General features: G+C 57.2%; 1 protein-coding gene and 1 pseudogene across 2 annotated transcripts; one reads left to right on the top strand and one right to left on the bottom strand.

Annotated features, from left to right (window-relative positions):
• Positions 1-975: 975 nt before the first annotated feature.
• LOC307051124 (cation channel sperm-associated auxiliary subunit delta-like) lies at positions 976-14532 on the bottom strand (the record flags this gene model as incomplete). The annotated part of the gene is given in 11 exon segments (XM_079701470.1): positions 976-1213; positions 2511-2668; positions 5326-5428; positions 5430-5507; positions 6770-6898; positions 8264-8338; positions 11085-11137; positions 11597-11675; positions 12753-12811; positions 13544-13633; positions 14437-14532. Coding segments are annotated over 11 exon segments (1158 nt in total).
• A 1871-nt stretch (positions 14533-16403) lies between these two features.
• LOC307051123 (proline-rich protein 22-like) lies at positions 16404-18568 on the top strand (annotated as a pseudogene). The gene is made up of 3 exons: positions 16404-16765; positions 16857-16919; positions 17358-18568. The product of its transcript is annotated as a proline-rich protein 22-like (transcript).
• The last annotated feature ends 66 nt before the right edge of the window (positions 18569-18634 follow it).

Raw genomic sequence — 18634 nt, 5'->3', positions numbered from 1 at the left:
GCATATACACGTATGTGTACATTGTATGCACACCTATATGTGTATTCACATGTGCATACACAGGTGTGTACACGTACAGATGCATGCATCTGTACACATGCATACGTGCATGTACACGTGTGAGCATGCATGTTATCTACACACGTGCGTGATGAGCTTATGCATATATACATGCGCACACGTGTGTTCACATTATACAAGTGCTCGCGTGTGACATACACATCACCCACACATGCCTACACACGTACGTGAACGTGTATTATAGACATATGAATACACGTGTAGATGTATGTACACATCATCCACACATAGGCAATATGCATGTACATGTATACACACAGGCACATACATGCACAATATCTACACACGCGTGTATGTGTATGCCTTATGTACCTACGTGTTATATACATGTATGTATACATACCTCTGCACATACGTATACACATGCATGTGCGCACATCATCTGTATACATATGTATGCATAACACAGGTACGTGTGAAATATGTGCTATGCTTCCAAGTTTTGTTCATGGACATCACGAAACACACGTAAGCATGTTGGTCTGCGTATATGTCAGGGCTTATCAACAGAGGTGGACCCACGCCCCGTCCCCGTCTTCTGCAGCCCCCGCCCTTTTCCTTGGGTCTCACGTTTCTCTAACAGAACACGTCAAGTGTCCGATGCATCTCTGGGACTTGCCGGTTGATGATCTCACCACATGCCCGTGCCGGCTCGTTTCACCAAAAGCTCCTGTTCGCTGGGACTTGGGCCGCCCACATTCTCACTGTTGACAACCCACGTAGGTGCCGTAGTTCAAAGGGACTGTGGTGCCAGAATGTTGAGGGAGGCAGGTGGGTGTAGAAACCCCACAAAACATGAGTGACACCCACTGCTGCCGGCTCTCTTACCAAACGCTTTATTTCAAGACAACTCTGCCCCCTCCCTGCCACCCCACCTCCAACCCCAGGGCGTGCTCAGCACCTGGCCCAGACACACGCACGAGACTTCCTGCATCTCCTGCGCAGACTGACCCAGAAGCCCTTGACCCTGAGGCCCTGCTCAGTGTGCAGCAGCTCGGGGATCATGTAGGCCAGCCATACAGACAGCAGGGTGGCCCCCGTGAGCAGGACGATGGTGATCTCAGGCGGGAAGATGGGCAGTGGGAAGGCCCCGTAGACGTAGACGCTGAAGGTGGTCTCCAGGTGACAGTAGCTGCGAGGGGCGGGCAGGGAGAGGCCGTGGGGCACCGCCTTTGGGGGCCTCACCCTTCACCCCAGCAAACTGGTTTTTTTTTATTTTTTGGCCACGCTGCTCAGCTTGCAGTATCTTAGTTCCCCGACCGAGGATCGAACCCAGGTCCTCGGCAGTGAAAGCGCAGAGCCTAACCACTGGACCGCCAGGGAATTCCCCCGGCAAACGTTTTAAAACTCACGGGGACAAGAGCTGGGCCTGGAGCATTGACGCCGGGCACTGAGTTCCATTTATATCCACTTAACTTCTATCCTCTATAAATCTGCGGTCGTCTCTGTATTGTGTTGGCCAAAAAGTTCGTTTGGGTTTTTCCGTAACATCTTACATATTTTCGCAGAGATCGTATTTTTCCCCAGGACCCCTGTGGTCCCCTGCTCTGGAGACAAGGGATTCCCCCCCGCCTCCATGCCCAGGCTCAGTGTGGGGGGCGGGCAGAAGAGACCAACAAAGCTCTCATCACAGTGGACGCGGAGTGGGGGGCTTGAGCGGGGCCACAAGCGTCCCTCAGGTGGCTGCGAGCAGGTGGGGATGGCAGGATGGAGGGAAGGACACCCAGGTAAGGGGGGGAAGTCGCTGGGGGCTCTGCTGGAGGCAAGGTGCAGGGAGGGCAGGGGATGAGCCTTGCAGGCAGACGCCTCTCTCCCCTGGGCATCCCCACCCTGGTGCCTTCTGCCAGTGGCATCCCAGAGCTGGTCCAGGGTCTGGGACCTTTAGGGAAGGCAGGGTCTCCCCGTGCTTTTGGGGTGGACTTTGTGTCCGTGTGGAAGGGATAGGTGATGGGGGAGCAGGGAATAATGCCGTCCATGTTCCCCCTCCCAGTGGGAGACGTTAATGATCTGAACCAGCACAGTGGGTGGCGAGTATTAACAGCCAGCTCCTGGGGCAGGGTTGGGCTGGCCTGTAATGAGTGTCAGTTTCCTTTCCGTGGTGTCAGTACTCCGGCTGCCAGCGGGAAGCCAACCGGCTTGCAAAATCCCTGGATATCTAATGATCCGTGTTTGGGAGCCAGTCTACACCGGCCCCTGCACCCCACCCGTTAGACATGGCATGAGGGTGACTCTGGTCCCTGAGGGCGGGGACAGGGCTGCTGGTCATTGCTGTTCCCCCGCACCCAGCATGGCCTTTGAATGAGGATTTATTTAGGAAGTGAACAAATGTCATCCTAGAGGAGGGAGAAAAGTGGGTCCCCCTCATGTGTGCAACCTGCCCCCAGAGAGCCAGCTCTTCCCCCAGAGGCCCCTGGTACAGGGTGACTCACCTGTAGTATGGATCCACGATGGAAATGAAGAAGATGTAGATGCCGTTTCTTTGGTCGAAAACGACCTTGTTCTCTGTCGGGCCTCCCAAGATCTGATACGGGACTTTGGGCCATCTCAAGGGTGCATTGTTGTTAGGGTCGTGGCAGCTCACATAATTCTGGGGAGGAGGACAGAGACGTGCCTGCTGGCCCCGGGGGCCGGGAAGGACCGTGCCAGCCCACAGGCGCTACCGCCGCACACACGGCCCCACCGGTGCCACCACCCACCAGCACCCAGGGGTGTGAGTCCAGGACCAAGTGCCCGCTGGGCAGGCCAGCCGATTGGTGACTGTGGAGCCTTCTTCCCACCTTCCTTCTCCTGTGCCTGCCCCAGCTTTGGGGGCTGCAGGCATAACAGCTCTGCTCACCAGGGTCCCTTGCAACTGTGAGTCTTGGTATGAATCACATGCTGCTGATGGCATGTGCTCTTGGTGTTATGGGCTGAGTTGAGTCCCTCCCACAAGTCATATGTCAGAGTCCTAACCCCCAGGACCTCAGGTGGTGACCTTATTTGGAGATGGGGTCTTTACAGGGAATCAAGTGAACATGAGGTCACTAGAGTGGGCCTGATCCAGTATGGCTGGTGTCCTTAGAATAAGGGGAAATTTAGACCCAGAGACGACACGCACAGGGACAAGACCATGGGAAGATGAAGCAAGCGATTGGGGCGATGCATCTACAAGCCAAGGAATGCAAAGATGGCCAGCAAATCACCAGAAACCAGGCCAGAGGCCTGGGACAGATTCTCCCTCATGGACTCAGAAGGAACCAGCCCTACCGACACCTCGATCTGGGACTTTTGGCCTCCAGAACTGGGAGAGGATAAATTTCTGGTGTTTAACCCATCTGGTTTGTGGTCCTTTTGTTACACAGCCCTAGCTGACTAACACACCTGGGGAACCTGACGGTGGAAGTGAGACAGAGCCACCAGGGCTTCTCGGGAAGCAGTCGTGGGTGCCCAGGTGGCAGCTGTGGCTTCTCCACCCTGCCTTCAGATCCCGGGGTGTCACATAAAGGGGGATATGCCCTTGAACTCAACTGTTTGCCCTTCACCGGTGCATCACGCTGGCTCCCTGAGCTAAACACATACTAAGGGTCTCGCCTACACCCTGATCTTCTGCACTATTTGCCTGTGGACCCAGAAGGGAGGATGGGGCTAGGCTTGTAAACAAGAGAAGAGATGGACATTCCCAAAGCAAAAGTGTAAAAATAGCAGTGAGTCCAACGTTATGAGAAATAAGGAACTCGGGACTTCCCTGGCGGTCCAGTGGTTAAGAATCCACGCTTCCACTGCAGGGGGCATGGGGCTGATTCCTGGTCGGGGAACTAAGATCCCGCATGCACCGTGGTGCAGCCAAAAATAAAGAAAGAGAATAGAAGGAACTCATTTTGCATGGCAAAGTAAGCAAAAACCGAAAGACAAAAGAGGCAAACTGGGGGAACTATTAGCAAATTACATCGCAAATAAAAGCTTAATCTCATGGGTCTATAAAGAGCTCTTAAAAATGCAGAGAAGGGGCCTTCCCTGGTGGTGCAGTGGTTGAGAGTCCGCCTGCCAGTGCAGGGGACATGGGTTCGTGCCCCGGTCCGGGAAGATCCCACATGCTGCAGAGCAGCTGGGTCCATGGCGCAAAAAAAAAAAAAAAAAAAAAAAAAAATCCTTTGGGAGTAAAAGAAGAAAAGCTGGACTGCATATAAACTATGTGAAATAAAATGGAGACAGCTGCTTTGCCTAAAGACCATTTATTTGCCACAGCTAGCTCCACCTCATGGTTTTTAGTGTTTTAGCAGTTCAGTGGCTGTTTAACAGCCAGCCCATCCAATGACTGTGCTGGACATGCAGGCACTGTGGCTCTGTCTTGATAGAAAAGCCCTCAGGGTTCTACAAAATCGGCCACCAGGGCTGATGGGAAAAAAAAGTAATGGGACAATCTCTTAAATGCATGCATGCCACTTTGAACGAGAGGGCTAATAAAAAGAATGCAAATACAAACACCGGCACAGTCAGAAAATAATAAATAAGCAAAGCTCCGTGTGTGGCTCGTTCTTTTTAAAGAAACGGTCAGGGTGGTGGTGTTTGGGTAATATTGCGAATGCACAAAACGCATACCCGAGTTGTAGGAGTTGCACGCGTTAAAATCGTTCATTATCGGTTATGTGAATTTCACCTTGAGCAGAACAGACCGTAAATATAATCAAGCCCCTTAAATGACAGGCATTTGGATGGTTCCAGAAGTTTGCACATCATCAGCAGTCTGCTCCATGAGCGCCTTCGTCCCTACACCTCCGATCGTCTCCGATTCCCTTGGGAGAGATTCCCAAAGAGTTTGTGCATCTTACATTTCCATCCCCTGCCGCCCCATCTAGAGACTGAATGTCTGCCACGCCCCCCACCCATTCATATGTTGAAACCTACCCCAGAAGGTGATGTATTAGGAGGCGGGGCCTTTGGGAGCTGATTAGGTCCTGGGGGTGGAGCCCTCCTGAAGGAGATTGGCGCCCTTATAAAGGGACCCAGGAGTGCTCCCTCCTCCTTCTGCCATGTGAGGACACAGAAGGCACCACCCAGGAGCCAGACACCAAATCTGCTGGCGCCTTGATCTTGGACTCAGCCTCCAGAACCGTGAGAAACCAATGCTGTTGTTACAAGCCGCAGGGTCCATGGTGATCTTTACAGCAGCCTGAACAGACTGAGTCGGCCCCCAACACACAGTGGGCCTGACCTGTCGTCGCCTTCTGCGACCTGTTTTGGGAATAATCAGAACGCAGGCCCTACCTCTCGGTCCCAGGCGAAGGGCCCTTTGTCGCCGGCCGTCTTGGCGATGGTGGTCCAGTTCTGCGGCTGGGAACTGCAGAGGGCCATGTCGGCCGTCAGGGCGTGTGTACGTGAACAGCCCGTTCACCTCCAGCAGGACGTACTCGGCCTCGACCACCTCCTGGAACTTTCCTTCCCTCCACCTGGGACACACCATACACAGGCAAGGCTGCTGGGGGGCCGTCGTTGGGGGGGGAGGCTGGGGGCCCTGATGTGTTGTGAGACCATCTGGGGGTGGTGGGAGGTGGCAGAGCAGGGCAGGGCCACCCTCTCCCCCCACCAGGCTGACACTTCTGGGACAGACAACGCGGATATGCAGTGGCAGGTGGGGACAGGACGCTGACGGGGTCGGGGTTGCTTATTTGGACAGGACGCTGACGAGGTCGGGGTCAGGGACTGGGGGTTGCTTATTTTTTGACACCTGCAAACATTCCAGAGGTATACATTTAGGGCGGTGAATTAAGGTTGTTCTAAATCCTTATTTGGGGGGGAATTCCCTGGTGGTCCAGTGGTTAGGGGTCTGGGCTTCCACTGCCGCGTACCCGGCTTCCATCCCGGGACGGGGAACTAAGTTCCCCACAAGACGCGGGGGCCAGAAAAAAGAAAAACAAAACTTATTTTTGGATGCACGTTTGTCTCCTGCCAGGTTGGGGCTTACACCCCTCCTCTGATGGGACCCTTCCCTTGGTCCTCACCCCAGGCCGGCAGGCACCCCACCACGTGGCAGCTCTGAGTTCGGGGCGTGCCCAGCCCACAGTCTCACCTGGGTGTGCGACTGAGGCCACGAGGAGCTAACACGTGACGTTCTAATGAACCTAAGTGTTGCCACGTGTGAGTGGTTTCTGCCACCGTTCAGTCCGTCAACAGCTATTTAGTGCAGTGGTGTGCGGGGGCGGCGTGGGGATGGGGACGGAATGAAGGAAGACAGAATCCACCGAAGGGGGCAGAGCCAGTGGCATGGCCTGAAATGTGTCCCCCAAATTCCTATGTGAAGCCCTAACACCCAGTGCGACTGGATTTGGAGGTGGGGCCTTTAACGAGGCAATCAAAGTTGAGTGAGGTGATAAGGGTGGGCCCTGATGCCACGGGAAGTGGCAGCCTCTGCGGCCAAGGAGAGAGGCCTGGGGGAAGCAGCCTGCCCACACCTTGAACTTGGACTTCCGGCCTCTAGGACTGTGAGAAGGTCAGTGTCTGCTGTTTAAGCCCCCGAGTCTGTGGTGTTTTGTTAAGGCCGCCGAGCTAAGACGGGGAAGGGGAGGGGACGTGTGAGCTGAGAGCTACGGAGGGAAAAGGCAGGGAGAGGATGCGGCCAGAGCAAAGGGGTGGAGAGGGCTCTGGGGGCCTGTGATGATGGTGAGGGCGGCGGGGGGCTGGCGGGGAGGGGGACTGGGGGGTGGGTCCTCACAGCTCCACCACCGGCTTCCATGGGGTGTCGTAGTAGACGAGAATGGGGCAGCCCAGCTTCTCATAGTGGTAAGGCACCTCCAGGTCCTCCGTGGCCTTCTGACCCCGGAAGTTGGGGTCGTAGGCTTCCGTGTGGGAGAGCAGGACACAGACACGGGCGAGCTCCCACCAGGCGCCCGGACGTCCCCCCACCCACAGCTCCGCTTCTTCCCTGCACATGGGGTCACGATCATGGAGGCGTGTCTGAGCGGGGGAGTCAGAGTCATGGTCGAAATGACCTTGGGACCCCTGCGGTGGTTGACATTCCGGGTCCACTTAGCTGGGCCCCAGCACCTCGACTGTGTTCAGATGAGATTCTGGGTGTTTCTGTGAGGCTCTTCTTTGGGGCAGAGGTTAATATTGAAATCAGTAAAGCAGTGCTCTCCCTAATGTGGGTGCAGCTGGAGGCCTGAGTAGAACAAACATGGGCCTCCCCCAGCAAGAAAGAAGTCGGCCTGCAGATGGCCTTGAACTAGAACTGCAACTCTTCCCTGAGCTGCCAGCCCCCAGCCTCCCCCATCAGACTGTGCACTCACCAGACCTCTACAGTCCGGGAACCAAGTCCTTAAAATAAATCTCTGTCTCTGTCACTCTGTCTCTGTCTCTCTGTGCCTCTGTGCCTCTGTGTCTCTCTGTCTCACACATACATCCTGTGGCTTCTCTCTCTCTGGAGCCCCTGACTCACACACTCTCATGCCCCCAGGCGCTCTGGCTGCAGCCTCACTGGTTGGCAAGTCCAGCAGCACCGGTTTCCGTCTCGGCCGTGGGTCTGGATGGGGGACGGACTCTTGGCTTGTGTTGGAGGGGGGAGGGTCACGTCGTAGAAGACCCACGAGTGTCTTCCCATGCCAGGGGGTTGGTGGTGTGCACCAGTGTGGGAGGGGCTCTCTGTGCCGCCCTGCAGAGGGGGTCACCTTGGCCGGCCACCCCCTCCTGCCTTGGCTGGACAGTGTCTGGCCAACTCCGCTAGCTGGGATGAAGAGGGGACCTGGCTCCAGGAGCTGGTGGCAGGCTGGGGAGGGGTCTGAAGGCTGGCCCAGAAGGTGGCAGAGCCTGGGCAGACCTGGGCCAGGGGCCCTGCCACATCACACTGATTCCCCGAAGGCCCAGCCACCTTCCCTACCTGTCTGCTCGCTCCCTCGGATTCCTTGTGGGCTGGATATCAATTGGCACGGTATCAATTTTAAAATGATCCTTTTTTTCCTTTCTTCAAAAAAAAAATTGTTTTCTTTTCCATTACGGTTTAAAAATGATTCTTGGGACTTCCCTGGAGGTCCAGTGGTTAAGACTCTGAGCTTCCACTGCAGGGGGTTTCAGTCCCTGGTGGGGGAACTAAGATTCCTCATGCTGGCGCCGTGCGGCCAAATACATAAATAAAAATTTAAATAATGATTCTTGATTCGCCTTTGGCTCATGCATACCTAATGGACATGTGTGTGTGTGGGGGGGGGCTCACCTCTCAATGACGTAGCTATAGTTGTCCTGAAGGGCCACGGGGTCGAGGACGCCATTGTAACAGGCTGAGATTTCACTGCGAGCAACAAAAGATAGTGAGAAGCTGCCCGAACCCATGCGGGACCAAAGAATTGTGAATTGTTCCCTTTGACATATGTTATCTCCCCATTGGTTGAATTTTGAGCCCTTTCTTACTTTCTGGTTCTCCAAGATGCTCCAGGCTCATCTTGAATCTTCCCTGCCTGGCCTAGAATCAGCCATTTCGCCAAGGAGCCCTAATTCCTTGTATTGGAGAATGATGTTACACGTGGAGATGTGGGAGCTGGGTGTCCTGACTTTTGAGACAATCCTTTCCCTGTTTTTCTTTGTACTGTTACCATCTGTGCATGTATTCTTAAGCAACATGCAGTCCTCCCTTGGTATCTGCAGGGGATTGGTCCAGGATCTGCCGTAGATAACAAAATCCGAGGATGCTCAAGTCCCATAGTGGGGCCTCTGTATCCTCGGGGTCCACAGCCACAGATTCAACCAGCCACGAACTTAAACACGATCCACCCTTGGCTGGTTGAATCCGGGGATGCAGAACCTGCAGATACAAGGGCTGACTGTAGTTTATTTTTGCCCGATTTTGGATTTTTTTTTTCTGTGCCACCCAGCTTGTGGGATCTTAGTTCCCCAACCAGGGATGGAACCTGTGCCCCTTGCAGTGGCAGTGCAGAGTCCTAACCACTGGACTGCCAGGGAGTTCCCCTGATTTTGGATTTTTTTTTTTTTAAGACTAGAATCATGCTGTGTATTCTTTTGATTCCATGCCCACGTTTGTACGATCCATCCAGGCACTTCTGCCCCGTTCGTTTTCCCTGCTGTGACATTCTGTTGTACCAAAACCCTGCACTTGGTTTACCCATCCTTCTGTCGATGGACATTTCAGTTGGCCTGCTTCCAGCTTGGAGCTATTCAGAGTAATGCTGCTGAGAACATTCTGGAACCTAGATCAGTGCAGATGTGCATGAGTGGAATTGCTGGTGGAAAGAAGTGCTTTCCAAAGCAGCCGAAAAATGTACACGCCCACCGGCAATGTCTGGGGGTTCCTGAGGCTGCCAGAGGGGTTCCCATCCTTATAGTACTACTTTGCAGGCTTTGTCAATTCTGCCATGCTCGTGCCGAGTATCGGTCTCTATCGTAGCGTTCATTTTCATTTTCCTATGAAATGGACCACTTTTTCAACACCTTTTTGTGTTTATCAGCCTTTTCCCCCCCTTTTTTGGGAGTGCCTGCTCAAGCCTTTTGCCCATTTTTTTCTATACTTTTTTTTTTCTGATTCGTAGGAATTCTTTATAAATTCTGGATACAAGTCCCTTGTTAGTTACACGTGTGGCAAATACCTTTCCCACTCTCTTTATGGCAGCAGCTTTTTTTTTTTTTTTTCTTTGCGTTACGCAGGCCTCTCACTGCTGTGGCCTCTCCCGTTGTGGAGCACAGGCTCCGGACTCACAGGCTCAGCGGCCATGGCTCACGCGCCCAGGCGCTCCACGGCATGTGGGATCTTCCCGGACCGGGGCATGAACCTGTGTCCCCTGCATCGGCAGGCGGACTCTCAACCACTGCGCCACCAGGGAAGCCCATGGCAGCAGCTTTGAAAAGATTGTTTTAAAGACTTTCCTGCACATATGTTCTAAATACTGCTAACATCATTTATTGACTCAATAAAGCGTTTCCCTTTTGGGGGGAAAATCTGGTAAAACCGTCACTTGACTTTATTATTGCCCCATGCAGTGGAGCGCTGAGGCTGGCTCTTACTAGCTCCGAGAGACAGCTGTTATATCCTCAGGAGTTTCATGAGCCAGTAGAGACTCACTTTGGTAGTGATCTGTAGGCTCCATGGGAGCATTTACACCACGGGAATTGGCAAATGCCACAAATCTGGGCCTCCCCCAGAACTGGCTGTCGCTCATTTGCTGGCACCCCACCGCCCGAAGGGGAAAACGTAGGGCAGTTTGGCCAGTCTTCAGGGGTTCTTCCTTTCTTTTTCTTGGTCTCTCATGGCTGCGTTCTTTGCAGTAACTATGGATCCTGGAGGCAAAGTTCCTCAGATTTTCAGCAGGCGATTAAACCCAAAATCTCTGAGCAGTTTTATAAATTTATTTACTTCATTTATTCATTTTTGGCTACATTGGATCTTCGTTGCTGTGCACGGGCTTTCTCTAGTTGCGGCGAGCGGGGGCTGCTCTTCCTTGCGGAGCGTGGGCTTCTCACTGCGGTGGCTTCTCTTGTTGCGGGGCACAGGTTCGAGGCGCGTGGGCTCAGTAGTTGTGGCAGGCGGGCTCCGTAGTTGTGGCTTGCAGGCTCTAGAGCGCAGGCTCAGTAGTTATGGCGCATGGGCTGAGTTGCTCCGCGGCATGTGGGATCTTCCCGGACCAGGGCTTGAACCTGTGTCCCCTGCATTGGCAGGCGGATTCCTAACCACTGCACCACCAGGGAAGCCCTCTCTGAGCAATTTTCATCAAAATGAGGAACTCAGGGACTAAAAGGGAGAAAGGGAATGAGCAAAGGATGAGGGAGCAGGGAGAACATGTAAATTTCACCAAGTCGGTGGGGGGTGGTGGGAGAGGGCAGCCACCCACTGTAGACTCTAACTTAATCTGTTAGGATTAATTATTGAGCTATTCGTTATGGAAATGTTAAACGTATGCAAAAGCAGACAGAGTAGTGTCACCCGACTTTAGCAGTTGTGAAGCAATGGTGACCATCTCATCCAGTCCCCACTCCCCACCTCGCCACCTCTCACTTCTCCACTCTCCACCCCATATCGACATACTCACTTCTGAATGACGATCTTCTTCTCCAGGTCACAACCGACTGAAATGCGGGCTGTCTGCAGCGGCGGGGGGATGTGGCGGGGAGAGCCAAGGCGGGGATGTGGACGCTGACTCCGGTCAGCGAGAGCACCATGAAAGCCCACGAGGGGGCGCACTTGACGCAGCCGGGACCAGAAACCCTGCGCCTGGGTCGCAATGCGGTGTCCAGGTGCCTGGGACTCACAGAGTCAAGTCCTAAGAAGCTGCCTGATCTGTGGGGCACCGCTAAGGTCCCGCCGTCTGATAACCCCCAGCTAGTACACCTGCTCCGAGGTTGGTGTGTCCTGAGGCACAACCCTGGGGGAAGACGATGGGGAAGGGGCAGCGACCTTGGCAACCAGGGCAGAATCACCTCCGTTTCCAGATCCTGAGTGTGAGCTTGGCCAGCCACTAGGGGACAAGCCAGCCAAGGCCTGCTGTCATCAGTCTTAACACTAAGGACAAAGAGTATGGGACAGCAAAAGTTTTGGTCATAACAGTGGCTTAAGGTCCAAGCATGAAATTTCTTTGTTGGCTATGTCCAGAGTGATGGTTGATATTGTGGGTCTCTTTATGCTGCAAGGCAATGGGAGTGTGTGTTATTGCAGTAAAAAGCATCAACAACCCACTCATTCATTTATCTATGCATCCACCCATCCTTCCATCCATCCATCCACCCATCCATCCATCCATCCATCCATCCATCCATCCATCCATCCATCCATTTCTCCATTCATTCATTCATCTGTTCATCCAGTCTGTCCAGAATATTGACCAAGAACATCTGCTCACGCATGGTGGCACCACCCTCCCTCTAGTTTCTTCCTCTTTTTGAGTCAGTTTTGTTAATTTATATAGAATTACTTATTGAAAAGAGCATCTGAGCCCGTTTTATTATCACCTAGCTGCATACAATGTTTTCTCATTGTTCTTTTTTAAAAATTTTTTAATTTTTCGATTTATTTTTATTTTTGGCTGTGTTGGGTCTTCGTTTCCGTGCGAGGGCTTTCTCTAGTTGTGGCAAGCGGGGGCCACTTTCGTCGCGGTGCGCGGGCCTCTCACTGTCGCGGCCTCTCTTGTTGCGGAGTACAGGCTCCAGACGCGCAGGCTCAGTAGTTGTGGCACACGGGCCTTGTTGCTCCACGGCATGTGGGATCCTCCCAGACCAGGGCTTGAACCCGTGTCCCCTGCATTGGCAGGCGTATTCTTAACCACTGCACCACCAGGGAAGCCCTGTATGTATATTCTTTTTCAGATTCTTTTCCATTATGGTTTATCACAGGATATTGAATCTAGTTCTTGTGCTATACAGCAGGGCCTTGTTGTTTACCTCTCCTATATATAATAGTTTGCACCTGCTAACCCCAAACTCCCAACGCATCCCTCCCCCACCTCCCCCTTCCCCTTTGCAACCACAAGTCTGTTCTCTATATCTGAGTCTGTTTCTATTTCATAAATAAGTCCATTCGTGTCACAGTTTAGATTCCACAAATAAGTGATATCATATGGTATTTGTCTCTCTGTAAGAGTTTAATGGTTCTCGCCTTACTGTCCTTGGAGTGGGGGGAGTCTGGATGTCGGCCCTGATTCCTTGGCTCCTGCTAAGGGGACACCCTGGGGCCACCCAGCACTACCATCCGGGTGATGACATACCTGGAGGTGAAGTTGGGGTCAGCCCTGACCCAGTGCTGCTGCTGCCTCAGTGAAATGTTCTGCAGAAGCAAAAGAGAAAATGCAACTACAAGAGTGGAACAGCCCAGGGTGGTCCCGCAATCAGGGTTCAGGAGAGACGGAGGGCAGGATGGGGGTGTTGGGAGGAGGAACCCGGGAGCCATCCAGCCTGCCTCTGGTTCTAAGCCCGTGAAAGGCTTCTGGAAGCTCATGGGAATGACCCCCAAGCTCCCTGCCTTTGTCCCGGGGACCCACAGTGGGGCGTGACTTAGTTTCCCCTCCTACTTAGCTGTGATGTGACATGGTCTGATCCAAAGAGTCTGTTGTGGTCTGGGGTCAAGTCCCAACTCCCTGGTGTGACTGTGAGGCCTGGCTCTGCCCTATGGATCCCCCAGACCCATATTTGGCCAAGACCCTCCCGGTGGCCCCGGCTTGTCTCCTGATGCCTGGGTTTACCCAGCTAACTCAGGTCTCACGCCCTCCCCGGGTGGGTCAGGCTCCCCGCCACATCCTCCTTGACCCTTCTGTGTGACACCTGCTGCCCTCACTCTCTGGGGGACTGCGGCCTGCCTGGGGTGGGGGAGGGGCGGGGGCTGTGTCCCCTCAACATTCCACAGCACCTTATCTGGGTGTGTGTAAGGAAGGGAAGCAGGAAGGAGGTCCGACGAGGGACACCCTGAGGCGGCTGGACCTGGCTGGCCCAGTCGGTTAAGGCCGAGCCCCTCTCCCGTGGGTTTGGGGGGGGGGGAGGGGACGGGGAGGGGCGAGCTCACCAGTCTGTGCTTGGTGTTCCCCTCGTAGGTGTAGCCGTCCTCGTAGATGACAGCCTGCAGCCCCAGGGAATGGGGGTTGCTCACCATCACCTGGGGGCGGGATGGGAGACGCACGCTCTGTAAGGCGCCAGCAGGCGCGGCGGGGAGCAGCTGGGGGCGCACCCACAGGTGACCCCGGTCCCCCTTCAAACTGAAGACCCAGCTTGCTCTGCAAACGCAGCTGCCGGCTCCGACCCCAAATGCACTCGCCCCCCCACGGCCCCCCGTGTCATCCACACCCCCTAACTGTGGCTCTGAGTCCCGTCGTGCAGACAGCCTGGGGTTGCAGCCTGCAAGACGCAGAACTGTCCCTGGTGCGCGGAGGGGCCCGTCCTGCAGGGGTGGGGGAAGGGGGGGTGATGAGAGGGCACAAGGCAAGAGCCAGAGCCAGCCTGGCGCCCCCTCGCGGGCCCTGGTCCCAGCTGGCTAGACATCCCCTTGAATCCTTACACTGGCCCACCCCGCCCACCCCCGTTTTCAGCTTCATTGTTTGCACCCAAGAGTCCAGGCTTGGACACGTGGGTTTCCAGGAGGGAAGCCGGCGCTGGCTGAGCTGAGAGGGAGGAAAAGGCATTTTTGGAAAGGTTCTGGGGCAGCTCCGAAGAAGGGTGGAGAGCCGGCACAGAGGTGGTGGGAGAGGAGGCTGGGCTGGCAGATGGACAGCCACGGCCAGGCATGTGGACACTGATGAGGAGGAAGAGGAGTTTCTAGGGGGCTTCCTGAGTGAGTGTGTCTTCCGGGAGGATGCCAGGGAATTTCCAGAGCCTGGGAATTGTGGGCACAGGATGTGAGGCCAGGGATGCTAGGGATGCCAGGTATCAGAAACACTTGTCAAACAGATAAAGCATGCTTACTAGTGGGATTGGTGATGTGTTGGGCCGGGGTATCATGAGGGCCGTCAACTCCAACTCACTCGGGGCGCAGCGGGTGTTGGGACCCCCGAGGCACATCCCTTTCTAACCATTCCTCCCTTCCTGCTCCTCCCTCCTGGTCTTTGGCTCTCCCTCCATCTCTGTCTCCACCTGTCTGTCTGTGTGTCTGTCTGTCTCTCTCAGTCTGTCTCTCCCGGGCTCTCTGGGTCTTTCTCTCTCTCTGTCTCTGTCTGATTCTCCGCCCCCTGCCCCTCCCTCCCTCCCTACCTGGCTGCCTCTCCTCCAGCTCCAGGGCCGCTCTCGGGAGCAGCGCTACACCAAGCTGGCCGACTGGCACTACATCGAGCGGTGCGTGACAGCAGCCAGCCCCATGCCCCTTTTCGGTGGGTCCCCTGCCACCAGAGGCCACGCACCGGGGCCCACTCCTCACCTGGGCCCCCTCGTGCCCCGATGGGGAATGCTGCTGGGCTGAGGAGAACTCCCGAAGCCCCGGCATCCCCGCCTGCACACAGCTCCCTGAGGCCCCAGTCTCTGTCCTTCAGGAAACGGGGACATCTTGTCGTACGAGGACGCCAACCGCGCCATGCAGACTGGCGTCGCTGGGATCATGATCGCCCGGTAAGTGTGCCCGGGGCGGGGATACAAAGAACCAGCCAGGGCTACCCCTGAGCGCCCAGCCTGCAGCTCGGGGAAGGTGAGGGCGCGTCTGAGTTTGTGCCCAACGCCGGTGCCCCCCAGCCCGCCAGCCCGCCCCCTGCTCTGTTATTCCCCGGGCAGGGAGATGTCAGAGGTGGCTGCTTATGGGGCCGGGGTGAAGGGTACTGGAACTTTCTGTAGCTGTGGGCTCAGGGTTGTGGCTTGGAACTCTTGGGCTTTGCAGGTTGTGTGAGCATGGCCGGGAGGTTGGGGACCATGGGTTTGGGGGCTGGGGTTCCGCCACCGGCCTGCTGACCACCGCCCGCCTGCAGCGGCGCCCTGCTCAAGCCGTGGCTGTTCACGGAGATCAAGGAGCAGCGGCATTGGGACATCTCGTCGTCTGAGCGCCTGGACATCCTGCGGGACTTCGCACACTACGGCCTGGAGCGCTGGGGCTCGGACACGCAGGGCGTGGAGAAGACACGCCGCTTCCTCCTTGAGTGGCTCTCCTTCCTGTGCAGGTGGGATTGGGGTGGCGGGGCGGGGTGTCTTGGGGAGGCCCGGCCCAACCCCGTCCCCGCCGCCCCCACCCCGTCTGTAGGTACGTGCCCGTTGGCCTGCTGGAGCGGCTCCCGCAGAGGATCAACGAGCGGCCGCCCTACTACCTGGGCCGCGACTACCTGGAGACGCTCATGGCCAGCCAGAAGGCGGCCGACTGGATCCGCATCAGGTGCCCGGGAACCGCCGAGGCCCTGGGAGATAGTGCACCAGGGAGCCAGTGGGTGTGGGGCCAGCTGGGCCGGGGGCCACCCCGCCCCAGGCCTGACCCTGCTCCCGCCCTCCTCACAGCGAGATGCTGCTGGGACCGGTGCCGCCCAATGTCGTCTTCCTGCCCAAGCACAAGGCCAACGCCTACAAGTAGCTGCAGGGGCGGGCGGGGGTGTCTGAGCGCCCAGCGGGCTCCCCAAGGAATGAGAAGGCAATAAATTTTATTCTTTTAAAACCCAGGCCCTTTTGTGACCCTGAGGCTGTCTCATGCTGCCCCACCCCCCACCCCACCCCAGCTTTCCCCCACCATCCCCATCCCCGCAGCTCCCTCCTTCCTCACTCATTCACCAGCCCCATACTGGCCACTGCTGGTGCCCAAAGGCCTTGACCACAAACAAGCCACCATAGCTCATGAGATGGGGCCTTGGCCTGTGTGGGTGTGGATCAGGGCGGGCTGCCTGAAGGAAGGGGCCTTGGAGCTGTCAGGCAGGCATTGCTGGCAGAGGTGGGAGGCGGAAGGCAGCAGACCGGGCCCAGTGTCCACCATGCTCTCTGTGACGCCCATCTCTGGCTGCCTTGGTTTCCCATCTGCCCCTGCCTGCCCCGCCCCTCCCCCGCCTCTTACTCGGAACCCTGACCAGTGGGCGGGCCACAGCCTGTGCCTGGAGTAACCGTAGAAACAGAACTACACAGGACAGTGAGCCTCCTCTCTGAGTGGGCTGCCTGTGCTCCCAACTGCTGCCCTCCTGGCCTGCCTGGCCAGGCCCCCGCCTCCCCATGCAGCACCCCAAACCCTTCTACGCACCCGCCGCTCCCCAAGAAGGCTTCAGTCCCTGGAGCCTGGACGCCACCAAAGGGCCCGGCAGCCAGCCTGCTTCCGCCTGCACAGAGCCTCTTCCCACTGCGGGTACGAGGGTGGGGGGCACCCATCGGGGCAGGGACCAGGGCTCTGCCCGCCAGCCTCAGGACCCCACCCAGCTGCCTGTTTTTGTCCACAGGTTCCTCCAACGTCTATCACCCCCCAAACCTGGAGAAAGAGGTGTTTCCAGCTCCTCCAGCAGGTACCGGCCTCCCACCAACCTTTGATGACCGGGGAGTGGGCAGGGGCATCTTGCTCCCACCCTTGACCCTAGATGGCTCCCTCCTCCGAAGGCAAGGCCCGAATCCCTGTCCCCCAAAGAGACCCCTGGACCAAGGTCTGTGTCCCTCATCCCCTAGATGGGGCCCTGAAGGCAAAGCCTATGTTTCTTGTTCCCCAAACAGGTCTCCCAAAGGCAGGCCGGTGTCCCCAGCCCCCCAGATGGGCCCCCAAAGCAAGGCCTGGGGCCCTTGACCTCTAGAGAGGGCCCCAAAGGCAAAGCCTATGTCCCTGTTCCCCAAATGGACCCCAAAATTGGTCCGTGTTCTCCATGCCCCAGACGTGCCCCACAGTTTGGACCCCGTCCACCCCAGGCGGGTCCCAGAACTGCCCCTCTCAGGGCCTCCCTCCCTGGCCACAGGTTTGCAGATGGCGCCCTGCGGCTGCTTCTTTGACCCCCGCGTCTACCGAATCGAGTGGGCCGCCACCGACTTTGGCCAGTCGTCCCTGTACAAGCTGGCGGCTGGGGGCCCCGCCTCGCCAGGCACCTACTTCCCGGAGGCACAGCACTGCTTCAGGGCCCCGGTGCCGCCCCCGCTGCCCCCACTGTTCCGCCACTACCAGCCGCCCCCCGCGGGGCCCTGGTACCGCATGCCCTGCTTCCAGTCCAAGGGACCCGGGGCCGAGGCCCTGGGCTTCGTAGGGGACAGAGGGTCCCCGGCCTTCGCGGAGCTGCCCCCCACCTTGATCAAGCAAGGCCTGGCGCCCCCGCTGCCCCCCAAGGAGAGCAAGTTGCCCCTGCTGCTCACCACGCTGCCCGCCGAGGCCACGCTGCCCCCTGGCGCCTATGGACCTCTCAAGGGCCGCCTGAGCTGGCTGGATGGGCCCGGCGAGCCCTTGACCTTCGCCTTCAAGGAGCCGCCCCCCGGCGCCGGGCCCGGCCCGCTGTACCCGCCGGGCCCCACCAAGCCCAAGGCGGTCCCGCTGGGGGCAGGCGAGGCCAGGACCCCTGAGGTGGCCAGGGCCTTCACGACGCCCAAGAAGGTGATGCTCGAGGACACGAGGAAGCTCTTTGACTGCCTGCCGGGTGGCGCTGAGCCCGCTGGGGCCCCGTGCAAGCCCCCTGGGCCCGCCCTGCCCGACAGCGGGGGCAGCAAGGACGACTCGTCCAGCGACATCCGCTCGCTGCACCTGCCCGACGAGCTGCAGTCCTCGGACTACAGCGTGCCCGAGGTCCTAGATACCGTGTCCGACATGGACTACTTTTACAACTTCATGGTGCTGGACTAGGAGCCGCCGCCCCGCCCGGGGGGGCCCCCCACCGCCAAGCCCTCGGGCAAGAGGAAGGCCGGCAACCCGACTGCCAGGAAGGGGAGGCAGGGCAGCAAGGGCAAGCAGACTGCGGTCCCCACCAGCGCCAGCCCCTTGGGGCCCAGGCAGGACCTGGGAGCCGCCCCCATTAAAGCGAATTTGAGCTGTTTGCGCAGTGTCCGGTCAGTGGCATTCAGGGGCCGTGGGCTGTCTCCTCGCCCTCCCTGTCGTCCAGCGGGCCCAGGGCCATGTGGCGAGGCCCCTCGGGACCCCGGCGCCTTCCGGGTGCCGGGCTTCCAGAGTAGAGTCGGGGAGCCCTAGACTTGGGGTTCGGGACAATCCCTCGTCTCCTAGCCCCAGAAAATCCAAGTCACCCGGCAGGGATGG

Source organism: Hyperoodon ampullatus, assembly GCF_949752795.1.
Source record: "Hyperoodon ampullatus genome assembly, chromosome: 4".
Taxonomy (NCBI): Eukaryota; Metazoa; Chordata; class Mammalia; order Artiodactyla; family Ziphiidae; genus Hyperoodon; species Hyperoodon ampullatus.
Note: the sequence above shows the minus strand (reverse complement) of the source record. Positions and strands in the feature narration are given on the sequence as shown.